Source organism: Stegodyphus dumicola, chromosome 7 (genome assembly GCF_044657685.1).
Source record: "Stegodyphus dumicola isolate Sdum_Otavi_A_Nest chromosome 7, ASM4465768v1".
NCBI lineage: Eukaryota > Metazoa > Arthropoda > Arachnida > Araneae > Eresidae > Stegodyphus > Stegodyphus dumicola.
The window spans coordinates 9,760,808-9,774,508 of record NC_140774.1 but is presented as its reverse complement, the minus strand read 5'-3'; the positions used below and the strand labels follow the sequence as shown (position 1 = coordinate 9,774,508).

General features: G+C 28.4%; 1 protein-coding gene and 1 long non-coding RNA gene across 3 annotated transcripts in view; one reads left to right on the top strand and one right to left on the bottom strand.

Annotated features, from left to right (window-relative positions):
- Positions 1-495: 495 nt before the first annotated feature.
- Positions 496-13,701, bottom strand: part of LOC118203191 (putative rRNA-processing protein EBP2 homolog) — a 69,556-nt gene continuing 56,350 nt past the window's right edge. The window contains exon 8 of one of the 2 annotated variants that reach the window (XM_085819869.1): positions 496-848. In XM_085819869.1, coding sequence (XP_085675995.1) covers positions 737-848 — 112 coding nt within the window. In that variant the 3' untranslated portion in view covers positions 496-736. The remainder of the gene's footprint in view (positions 849-13,701) is intronic. The other variant, XM_085819868.1, reaches the window with a different exon arrangement.
- Positions 8,726-12,086, top strand: LOC118203192 (uncharacterized). Its single transcript, XR_004760519.2, has 2 exons — positions 8,726-8,849; positions 11,862-12,086. It is a non-coding gene; the product is annotated as an uncharacterized LOC118203192 (long non-coding RNA).

Here is a 13,701-nt window from a genome sequence, read left to right as displayed (position 1 = left end):
GCAATTTCTGGGTGAACAACAACAATATCAGTTTCATTCTGGTCATTGTTAACATTATCATCATCTGTTTCTTCATCAAAAAACTCTTTGAAAGGCTTCTTCTAATGTAAGATACCTCTATATAACATTTTTAAAGCAGCCAGAACATGAACCAGAACATCGAAAGGAATGAGTGAAAAAGGAGCTTACCAGTTTCCTGCTGACGTTGCATCAGTGCAACAACTGTTTTCCTTTCCTTCCCAACACAAATATAAACATCTGATTGATGTAATCTTCTGATAAACTTTGACTAAGAATAGATCACTTGTAAAGACGGCGATTCTTTCGTTAAATATTTTCGGCAAAAATATCTGGTCGAAAATTTTGCTTGAAGTACGATATTAATTATTATAAACAAAATGATTGTTGAAGGCAAATATTTTTTTTTTTTTTTGCAGAAATAATCTTCTTAATATTTCTTACACAAAATCATCTGCTGGTACAAAATATCTTAAATAGTTATATTTATATACGCATTTATTTTGACTGTTGCGTCAACGCAACACTAGCGGCTAATGGGTTAACAAGTTAAGTTATCATGATACATAAAATAATAAACTAACAGTATGGAGTCTTCAGCATTTTTACAAACAGACCAAGAGACAGAAAATTACAGGCATGATAATTAATTATGGTTATGAACCATTCTTAACTGAATGAAAAATTATATTAAATCATTTGGCAACAGTTAAATATGCTATATATATAGATATAGAAAATAAAATGAACACATAAAAGTTGACATAAGTAATTTTATTTTATCTACGCCTTCTATGCTTCTTTGCACGAGGTTTAAACCACTTCTGCTTCTAAAAAAGAAAAGGTATCAATCAACATATAGTTTTATAATTGCAATAGTAAAAAATTAACAAACAACATATCTGATTTTACAGGCATACATAATTTTCTAAATGCAAAGCAGGTAGGCATAATGAATCAGCCAATTTTTTTTTCCCAAATACAAAATACTGTTGTAAAAATAATAAATGAGACCTGGCCCCCAAAATATTTAACCGGGGAAAAGGCCTTTACTAGTAATTTTTACAATACCAAAATATGTGTAGTAATTAATTATGCCAATAGTGAAAATGCTTTTAAATTTTAAAAATGTTACTAACAAATTAGTGCAGCTTGCAACACATATTTGGGTTTTGGATTTGAACTTTGTGTGTGTGTGTGTTTAAAACATATTTATCATATTTACCCGCATATCTCTCCCCCAAACATTTTTAGCAGAAGGTTCCGAGTATTCGTGTTCTTTTTTGGAGTTTGCATTTTTTAGGTTTTGAGCAATGAAGCAATAATGCAGAAGAGCTAAAAAAATGGTTTTGATAATGTATATGATATGTGCATGTGTGTGAGATATGCAACTCAAACTTTAATTTGGCCTCATTTTAATGGGGCTATATTTCCTTTCCGTACTAAATAGTTTATAATAACGTTCCTGAACTGTGTCTTTTCAAATTAATTCACTCACGCTTGCTCATGCAATCCTTCGAAATGCAGATGGCTCTCATTCAATTGTAGAGCTCAAAACTTAACCAAAGAAATCAAGTTTATAAATACCATTGCTACTTTGAGTTTAATTTCACTAAAGTAACTAATTTCACATGTTATGATTAAAAGGAAATAATTATGAACTTGTTGAAGATTGTAATTTTGAATTTATCTAACAAACTAACATAACATTACCATGAAGAGAGAAGTGAAAATAAATTTATCGCACAAACTTTAAACACATTAGTGATCTTTAAAAGCACAAAGACTGCATTAGTGGAAATGATTTGTAATATTAGTACACTGTATCTGTGACGTTAATTTAAAACATTATGCTGGATTAATTTCTGAACCACCAATTTTTTTTCACTTTTAGATATTGAACATATCAAAAGCAGCAATGTTTCATATGGATGTAGAATCAGTGTGATGTTTCATGTGGATGCGGAATGAAATAAACTAAGTTTTCATAGCACAACTTTAGTTCTTGTCATTCACACACCTATTTGAATTTCGTAAATACTTGTAGATATTTGACTCATTCTGCACAAATGTACTAAACTTTAGGCAGGGATTTCTGAGATAGATGATATCTCAGAATATAATTTTTATATTTGTAATACTGTTTAGTAATTTTATTTAGCTATCTCCTTTTTCTGTTCTAAATTTTATAATAATTTTTCTGGAATGTAATCTTTCCAAGTTAATTCATTCATGCTTGCTTATGTAATCCTCCACATTGCTGATGGTTCTCATTCAATCACAGATCTCAAAATTTAAACAAAGAAATCAAGTTACTATTGCAGCGCTCTTTTTCCTGTCTCATGTTGGTTATTTTCTCTGCTTTGCCCTTATCTAATGATGTGATCCATTTTATAAAAGTGTGGAGGATGCTTATTGCATGTAAAATGATGCACAAACATGTTTATACTTATCAAGAATTTCCACAAATAAATAAATTAAGACATTGTTTTTGTCACATCAGTCCTTGTCGTGTACCTTGTGTAGCTACGCTATCTATGAATCCTAAATCATCTACTCAGAGCATATAATTTAGAAACTTCTGCTTGATAGTAACAATGTAAAGTATATACACAAATAGGCAAGTCTTTTCTCTAAGTGAGAAAAATATTATTGACACTGACAAGGCCTTTGAAATAAATAATGTAATAATATTATTGTATCTTCACATATGCTTTTTAATGTGTTATGTTTATTATTTAAGTCATCTCTGCAGGAATAGCTTAACACTTTACCGACTGATAGCCAATTAATCAGCTTTTTATCACTAACGCCTACCAACCGACTATTAATCTTTTTTTTTAGCAACGCCTACCAACCGATAGCCTATTAATCGGCTTTGTTTCACAAACACCTTTCTCGGGGCTAGCTAAAAAATAGCCTATCAATCAGTAGCCATAGCGATAAACAATTGCTATTTGCTATCTCATCTGCATTTTAGTATTGAGGTACATTGCTCACTTGTGTCATGTGCATTCCTTCGTAAACTCCCACATTCACACTGCTTTAAAAAAATTTACTATTCACGATGTGGGAAAAAAAAAAAAGAAAAAAAAAAAAAAAATTGGTACTGGAGAATTTTATTTAGATGATTTATCAGATTGTCCTGACAGGGAAAATCTGCGGCTTAGCCGATATTGGACGTGCATATGCTGTTGAACCGCTAGCGGTAGGTAAAGTGTTAAATTGCATATTTTTCCCTTCCTGATTTTCAAACGGTAAAATCAGTAAGAAAGGGGGGATGCGGTACATATACTGAACCAGAAACATTAGTATTATGAGCACTATTATGCTTTAAATGCTTAAAGAATTCTGAATTACATTCTGCTTGCTATTATATTACTCTGTAGATTATGCTTTTCTAGAATAAATGTGGATTATTAGTATAAGTTACATTAAAAGTGTGTGGATAGTTAAGGTAAAATTTCCATTACAATTATATGAATGCTATGTTTTTATGCAGCATAAACAAACATGATTAATTTTAAATAAATTATTCACACTAAAGCATTAGGAGTTTTAATCAGATGTACTGTAAATGGCACCACAGTAAATTAAGATTTCGGAAATAGTGCATTCTCAATAGAAGGCAAATTTCTTCCAGGATGGAAGAAATTGAATTTTTTGATATTACTAGAGTTACATTTTATTCATATGTAACATTATTATATATTAACCAATTTAAATATTTTCACTATGCACTTATTTAGCCTCATTTATATGCTAGTAATAATCTTATAGACAATATGGATGTGCCGAGGATATTATACTGCCGAGTTTGGATGGACTTTGATATTTCAATTTCAGTTTGTAATAGTAAAAATAACATTTTTATTCAGTAGCAATGGGAGTTATTAAAAAACTTTAATTTAATTCATCATTAATGCAGTGCAACATACTATAACAAAACAATGTTTCTGCTTGTGTATGTAGTAATCTAGTTTGTAATTTTGAATGAAACCCAGGCAGCACGTCTCCAAAAATATACGTATAATTTTGGTGAAATAAGGGTATGGTATTTTTTGCACGTTACTTTTACGAAATTTATACGAATGTAAAAGGCTGAAGTTACTGTTGACTCTTGATCGTTATTTTCACGAAAATTATACGAATCCGAATGTACTGATAAAACTACCGCCAAGATGGTATATTTTATTCGTCACTTTTGCGCATATTATATGAATCCGAATGTTCTGAAAGAAACTACTGCCTTTATGGTATATTTCATTCGTCACTTTTACGGATATTATACAAAGTCTAAAAAGATTGAAAATGAAGTTTATTAATTCAAAATATTTAATGTATTTCTTGCATTTCACTTTGTTTTCCTTGTCCACGAACATGAAAAAAGGGGCATTCATATACAAGGCTAAAATTTTTCTATAAATTTTAACATGTGAGCTAAATCTTTACGTGCATTTTTGCAAAAAATTATATTTTCTTAATTCAAACATCTTCAAAATAACTTATTTATTTTCTTATATCAAATTTGTTATTTTTATTCATATCAACACTTACATTAATTTACACAATTTAATTTCTTTTATGAAAATCCTATTACCCATTTAACTGGAATAAGCTGTATATTAAATTTGTGTACTTACTGAGTTTGGTACAATATACTCACCTTATTTTATTTAGCAAATGTGGGCAATTAAATTGGAATAAGACTAGCAAATCTTTCATGTCGAGGAAGAGAATAATAAATACAGCAGAAGATGCTCAAAAACGTTTAACTTCTTGAAGAATAGTTTAATGTAGACCAAAGGATCATTAATTATAATCAAAGATATACTAATATTTTTATTTAATAATAATAATAACTCTACGAAATTGTAAGCTGAATCCTGATATTTTACATATATTTCAGTTCCTTTAATCTTTGTTATAAAAATCATATGAGGCTAATTTTTTAAAATTTTGTTTAAGGTACGGAAAAAATGATATAGCGATTTTAATAATTTTTATATGAGGAAAAAATAAATAAATAATGTAAATAAATAATTATATTATATTTTATAATTTTCCTGAAAGAGTTAAAGACATTCTTAATATGGAGATTTACAGAATAAGTACAAGAGTCCAGTTTAATGAACTCAAAATTTGCATAGTTAATTTTACGCTAACTTATAAAAATTAACCGGATTTACGATTATACACTGAGCATGCGCATACACAGACATTTCTATTTTTCGTAGAAAAATTTAATTATTACCTTAATACAGAGATGCTGTGAATATAAATTTATATAATGCAAAAGTAAGTTTATTTCATATGCTAATTTAGAGGATTTCTTAATATGTTTAATTACAAAGAAAAAAAAAAGCATTGCAATTCTTGTTCACTGACCAATAGCAAAGCAGACACTTTCTACTTCAGGTTGTGGCGGGATATTTGTGAAGTCAGCACTCTGCAATGGCGGTCGAAAAGAATGGTAAAGTCGCAAAGAATACTGTTTGTTCGTGGATTGGCGTTTGTGACTGAATTCATCGAAGTTACTAATTATTTGAAGAAAGTAAGTGAATATTTTATATTTTCAGTGTTTAATACTCGTACTTTCTTCACCTATATAAAATTTTATAAATGTGTGTAGAAAATGTGATTTTCCATGTGTTTGTTCTCTTGTGTACGTGCCTAATGATTCATTTTCAGGATTTGGTACTGTTAAATTTTGCACTAGTCTGTTTCTTACTGTTTGTGTCACTCCTTTTTGTATGTCTCTCACCTTTTTATAGTTATATTATTTTTACTCAAACGTTTTAATATTTATCTTAAAGCATACTGTAATTAAGCAGGAAATAGCTTTTAATGGAAAAAGAAAGGCAATATTAACATGACAAATTGTTCAGAAATCTGTTCTGGAAATATTATCTACCTTATGCCAAAAAAAAAGTGTTAACTTTCATTTATTTATGAAATTCAAAATTTTTTATTTGCTTAAGTGTTTTCCCTAAAAATAATTTAATTTCTTATTTTTGAATTTAGTTTTAAAAATTTGCTTTAATATATAATCTTTGAGTTAAAGATATTGTGCTATTAAAAAAGGAAATTTTATGCGATAGAAACACATTTGCTTTGTTACAAATCTGTGTTCATTTTTTTTATATATATATACTGAATTTTCATGCACTTTAATTACTAAAATATACCCTTTCATGATTAATAAGTAAGTCCTAAGTCCTTTCATGAATGCATTTCTTTTTTGTTTGTTTGATTTTGTTGTTTTAAAAGATCTGCCATACTTAAAGAAAGAAAATAAAGTAAGAATGCTTTACTTTAAGTTTTGAATAAATTTATTACTATTTACTGCAGCTTCAGGTTTCTCTAAACATAATTTTCGAAGTCAAAACTTGATAGTTATGTTGATTATTAGACTTGCATGAAAAAATTTATTGAAAAATTAGTATCTGATCTAAAATACCTTAAATTATTTGAATTATATTTTACTATATCATGTATTTTGATATAACTAGATAGTTAAAAAAATTAAAATTGTAAATGTGCAGAAATGCTTATATAAAACCAAGAAATTGTTTATATTTTTGTTGCCTTTCCCCTTGTAAATTAAATATATATATTACAGTCTGGGGAGTAAGCACCCTGCTGAATTGTAGTAAACGAGACGTCCAATCTTCTAGACCATCAAAGACACTGATTTGGATTTTCTATTTCATAGTTATTGAAATCATAATGGTATGTTTGTTTAAATTAGTACTGTTTATGAATGTGATAAAAATAAATTCTGATAAGCTAAGAAATGATTTATTTTCTATTAATTATGAACTGTAAATAATGTACCCAATTTTCTTCATAGTATTTACTAAACATTTTTTTTAAAAAAGGGAGGTAGTCTTATTTATACAATTCTTGCAGAGATACCAAGAAATAAAACATTTCAGGAATTTTCACTCAGTATATCTTGATGTTTAAAATCATGTTGTTCAATGCCATATTACTTTTTCACAGGAAAGTCATTTTATTGATCTAACATCTGCATATATCGAACTTTTTTAAGAATGATTACAGTTTCTAAGCTAACATAAAATTTTCAGATTTAGAAAATATATGTTTAATGTAGCATTAGTTTTCCATGGAATAGAAAAGGTTTTAAAAATGTTCAGTTGTTAGAGGAAAATAATATAAATGAGATTGTCCTGATATAGTTTCAGCTGGAAATGAAACTGAATTTTCGGATAGTGAAGATTTCATTTAAGAATTCTAATAAAACTGATTAATGTAAATCCTCTGCATTTAAGCATTCTAATAAAACTGATTAATGTAAATCCTATGATTCATGTAGGTATTCTTCTGTTATCAGGACCAGATTCAGAAATGTGTGTTTATGTGCATGCATTTTCAAATGTAGGTGGTCGTGTGTGAATGTGTATATTCTTTATTTATGTATGTGTATACTTATACACATATATGTGCATACATGATTACATATCTACAGTGGAACCTCGAGATACGAGTTTAATTCCACTGGTATAGCAAATTTCTCGTATCTAGAAACAAGCTTCCCCATTGAAAATAATGGAAATTCAGTTAACCCATTCCACACCCCAAAAAATATCAACATTTTAATAAAGTCACTTTTTCCTAATAAATAACACTGGTAAATAATATAGCCATAGTTTAACTTTGTTACCAACATTTTAACTCCTTCTCATTAATACCAACAACAGCTTCTGAACATCTAGGAGTACTTTTATGGTGCTTGGAAGCAACGATAATTCCTTTGGCTACATCAGGTTTCCTAATTTCTTCCTGCTTCTTCAGAATAGTACAGATTTTCGATGTTGAAAGGCCGCAAGTCTTCGCCAATTCCGTCACCATGCTTATGTTTATCTATGATTTCTTCTTGATATCGACGGCCATGGCCTCCTTATTTTTCTTTGCAGCACTATCTGATAGCACTGAGGCAACAATCTTCTTGCGAGGCATCTTGAAATAATTATTTTCACGTTAAATGTCGAAACAATTAACTTAAAAGTGCACAAACACGTATATAAAAGAACACTGAGTGATCTGACGAGGGGATTCCCCGAGTTGAGCCGGATAGGGAAATAGCACCACCCATACCAACAGCCTGGCTCATTGCTCGTTACTCGAATTAATGCTCGTATTTTGCTCATACTTTCCTCGTATCTCGAGGTTTCATTGTACATTTCTGAATCCCATCCTAATAACAGAGGAGTACCTTTGCCAGTATTGCAACAGAGCTAGAATGAATTATTGTGTTAAATATGTGGAAAATGCATGCTTAAAGTATTAAAGTACTGTTATTTTCTAAAAATATTCTGTATGTCTATTTTTTACAAGATGAAAAAATAGTTAGCTGTTAATTTACTCGTATTTATTAGTTCAAAGGGGCTTTGTCCCTAAAGAACTATTGTTTTTGTTTTGCATTGGTTCACTATAAATATCTGTTTCACTTTTCAAACTGTTCCTACCAAATGTTAGAGTCCCTAGTGTGGGATTAATACTCTCTATCTTAGTGCCCTCTATAACCTATGTTAGGGTTAACCTGTATAACCTACAAGAATTGCCAGTTTAGGCGAGATATCTAGGTAGTCATCATAATACATACCTTCTTATTTTTTATTATTTTTAAATTAAATTGAAAGTAATAAACTAGTTTCCAACAATTAGATTTGCATTCAACTTAGGTTTATTGTGTTAATGATGTTTTGCTGTAACAAATATGAATTTTTTGTTTAAGTATAATAATTTAAAATGTTTTTTCTAGAGAATGAAGTACTGCCACTAAGGTAAAGGTGCTAACTTGCAAGGTAATTTTCTATTGTACATTAACTCAATCTTTATGTCCTGTTACAGATATATTGGCAGAAATAATGAAAACCTGACATTCAAAAAGAAAAATAATAACGTTGAATATAGTATATTAGATGGTTAACTGCGGTTTGGCAGCTCATTAATAATCTTACGCATATTGAGTATGAATAACTTTGACAATTACCGGTATTTTCAATAGTATAAAATTAGGCAAGAAAGCAGCTTTAGCTTAGCACCGATTTTAAATACAACTCTCTTACCAATATTGGTTTGACGAAGGTAAAATATAATTGAATTTAATAAGTTGGAAATACTGTCTGTCTTTCCATGAGTTAAAAAATAATTTCAAATAAAATTTCTTTTTTCAGTTTTTCATGTTATTTGTTTAATGTTATTGTAATCTGATTTATCATATTTAGTCACATATTCCATGCCTCTTTGCATTATAGTACAGTCAAAAGTCGTTAATCCGGACTCGTCGGGACTTCGGCGATTCCGGATTATCGATTTTTCCGGATTATAGATCATCAGTTTAAATCGCGTAGGATGGCATGCAGAAATTCTAAAATTAAAAATATGAAACCGTAATTTATGAAATAAGGAATAATTATGATCTAAAGGGTATCAAAATTTACACAAAAAAGCTTAATATTTATTTGTTTACTTTATTAAACATTTCTTTCAATGTAAGTTGTTTCGTTTTATGTGATAATACTTTCTCTTTAATTCTATAAACAGACATAATTTTTTGTTCACTTACAAAGCTCTGCTGTTCAAGTCCCGTTAATTGCTGTGCCGAGAATACCGACTAACTTGTCAATCGAAATTTTTTCGTTTTCACTAACCTCTCTGTCACATTCTTCATGTCTTTATCCATTTTTTGCAGCAATTCCACTTTTTGTTTGATGGACATCGAAACATACTTTCGTTTTGCACGATCCTTTGGGAGCTCCAGAATCAAAAATTCTATTTGACATAATCGAAAGTTCAAGTTTACTTTTTTAGTATTGCTCTTACAGTCTGCAAAAAATAATAAACCGGATCCAATTCGAAAATTAAGGAACAACGCAATCATCAACATTAACTGAAATAGATAATTATATAATTTTAGCTTACACCGTCCGTTATACATAAAACGCGCACGTGAAAACGTATTCTGCGCTTGCGCACACGCAAATGCGCAGTCGTAAGAGGTCTTACGCGCAAACGTAAACGCCTATGCGCGTGTGTCAACGCGGAGCATGCGCAGAAAGTTTTTAGCTTTGAGGTCCGGATTATAGATCATTCCGAATTATGGGTGTCCGAATTAACGACTTTTGACTGTATATAATTCAAAGGATTTATCAGTTTCAGCAATATATTTTTTACCAGTACACATTTTTACCATAACTCTGTTTCTAAATCATATCCTGAAAAATTAAGGAGTAAAGTAAACAAAGAAGGAAAATATGCAAGTAAATAATGGCATTTAGTGTTGTTTATGTGTCTAATATTTGTACTAGATTGTAAAAGTTATAAAATTCTATTAGCTTTTTTAAATTATTCTTTTTTAAATTGAGATGCTTCTTTGCACCCAAAATGGTTAAAGCCCTAGTGTGACTTTGGTACTTTGATCTAACTTCTATTCCTAATAAATAATCCAGCTGCATACAGTTTACTCAATTTCTGCCATGTGTAAGGTAAACAATATTAGCTTTTTTTAAATATATCTTTTACAACTATTCCATCATGTAGATTTCTTTCATATTTTGCCTTAATTGAGTCATCCTGCTAATTAAGAATTTAGTAAAGTTAATATGTTAAGTTTTTGTGTGTATAATTCATTTTAAGTACGTGCAAGCAAATGCATACATTAACAGTTACGTAGAATTATGTTTTGGGTATCAAATTCAGAAATTTTGGGGCTGTTTTTAGAAGATCTATTAATGATTTATACTATATTAATATTGGTAAAAAAATTTTGTGGGTTTTATATGAGAGTATATATTTTAAAATAGCTGCATGATATGGTAGAGGTAAAAAGCTTCATGTGAATCATAAATTAATATTATGTGGCAATTTTTCATTTATTTAATAAAGAAAATATTCAAGCCACAATTAAATTTTTTTCACTGGATTATTTGAATACAAAGTTTGCAGCAAATATTTCCTGCAACAGAAGTGACAATTTTTATTTTGCCAAGACAAGAAATTTAGTTAGTGAAAGCAGTAACTCTATTTTGAGATGTTAAACAGGAAGGCAAATTTTTGAATTTAAATTGATTTTTGAAGGAAGACTTCATTTAGTCTTGCTATTATTCTACGTGGCTCTTAACTTTTTTATGGTATTTATAATTTTATTGTTATTCAGCTTTCTGTTTGCTTAGAATGCACATGAATGTAGACTTGAAATATTTTATATTGCAAACTGAGATGCCATTGTTATCATAATTAAAGATTTTTCTCTGATTTTGGAGGAATTTACTGACAATACTTTTGATTGTGTATTGGTTTCTGGTTTATTGAAATGTGTAAAATAGCCTGTTAATGCATATACGTATGTTAATGACATGTATATGTTTATGAAGTATTCTGTTATATGTATATAGTATTGTGATTAGTTTTCTGCTTACTCTTTATTTAAGAAAAAGTTATCTGTAAGAAAGCGAATATTCTTTACTATATGTAGGAGTAAAATTGAAAAGGCTAATGCAATATAATTAATACAAAATTAAGTTTTTTCTCATGTACTTAAATACAAACATAGCCATTAAAGACTTTCTCAACCTTGCAGTTCTAAACAAATCTTAAGTATTTTTTACTTGAAATTATAGGCATTGTGTAAGGTATATAATTGAAGCTTACTGTGCGATAGTATGAAATTAAATTTTTAATTACTGAAAAGTAAATTTTTAAATATGAAATACTCAGTGCATTTTATATGCATCTTTTTAATACTTCAACTATATTTAAAAACTGAAAACATCTGAAGTGTGAAATTATTACAAATTTTTCTTTTTCTTGTTTAGGAGCTGTTCTCAAAACATTGGGTGACAAAGAATTCACTTTTACAAAAATCGAGCAGGATATTAAAGACAGCGAACTATAGAACAAATATGGTGAAGCTGCATGAAGTCTATGTTGAATTTTATTATTGAAAAAAATATGCTCTTCAGATTTAATGTTAGTTTTTATTGTTTAACAGTAATTGCAGTTTTCGAATACCTGTAAAATAAACCTAATTCTTAAATTAATTTCATGTGTATTTCTTTTGCAAGTATTACAGTTCATAATACTTCAAACAACTTGAAATTTTATACTTGTTAATTTATGTGGGATATGTTCATAATAATTTTATAATTTAAATAACTCATTGTCATCATATGAGCATAATCTAAAATGCACAGCATTTGACATCAAATTAATAAAAAATTAGCCAACTTCTAATTGCTTTCTTTTGTCCAGTTGCCTCTTTTTAAATCATTTAATACCATAAAGCTATTTGATGAAAAAAAATAATTGGTATGTCCACATCAACATTTACATTTATAATGATGTTATAGAAAAAGTCACATGAGATAAATATTAAAAAATTCAATATTCCTAAACAAATTAACTTTTTAAATTTTTATCTGGTATATAAGATAAAATAAAGAACATATTTAGGTAATTTTGAATTTGCATAATTTTATGAACTTATTTATGAAATTAACAGTTACATTGTAAAAGGGAACTTTTTAAAAATACCTCAATAAAGCATTTCTTTTGTAGAGGTGAACTTTTAGTACTGATCTAATATATTTATAAGATTTCAAACTGAGAAAGACAACAATAATAGATTACAATACATTGCAAGATTGACTGATAAATGTAAAATTTTTACATATCATAATTATGTGTGTAATTAAAACAGAAGTTACTCGATTAACTTGCATGCAAATTAATATTTTCTTTAACATGTTTGGAATAAACTGAATTTTAATAAATAAATATGTATATATTTGTGTATTATCTGAAGATATGAATGAAATATTTGTGACATTAAACATTCATCTTCAACGAAAATAACAAAGTCAACTTGGTAAACTATTGGAAAAGGTAAGTTTTCTACAATTTCCTGGTCTATATTTAACAATTTTAAAATTTAGCACATTCAAATAATCTAAACGTATGATGTTTTGTTTTGTGCTACATTCGTTTACAGAATTTGTTAATTAACTATATTGTACTTTAGATAGAAATTAACATTGATATTCCCTGTATTTTACGGTACAAAAACTTATATATTTGATAGTAATTCACCTAAATCTTCCCTATGTTTTCTTTGCATATACGAATGACTTTGGTAAAACCTTTGGTGACTTTGGTTAGTCCAATGTCTTCTCTTTACTGTGTATAAGTCCACATTTTTGGTAAAAAATTTGCATAAATCTCCAATTACCTATTTACTGCATTTTTCGTAAAATGTGCTTATTTTTAATCTCTTATTTTTTATATAAATCTATGCAAAAATGTTCTGCATATTATGATTAAAAGATAAAATTAATTTAATATCAAATTTTTACATATCCGCCTTTTAGGTATGTACAGCAATATGGAATATATATAACTGGAAAATTTAAATGCAAAAAAATTAATTTCTATTCAAAATTTACATAACACTAAAAGGCTGAAAATCACTTTTAATATTTCATTTCAAAGTGACTACAAAATTTGCAATAAATTTTGTAAACCTGAGTTCTATGTTTTAAATCAATTAATGCTATCGTTCATGTCCTTCGGAAAAGCAAATAATTTATTTAAAGTGTTATTTAGTAATAATGAATTTAGTAAACGACTGTTTGCTACAGTTTTTTACTAAATTTAAAT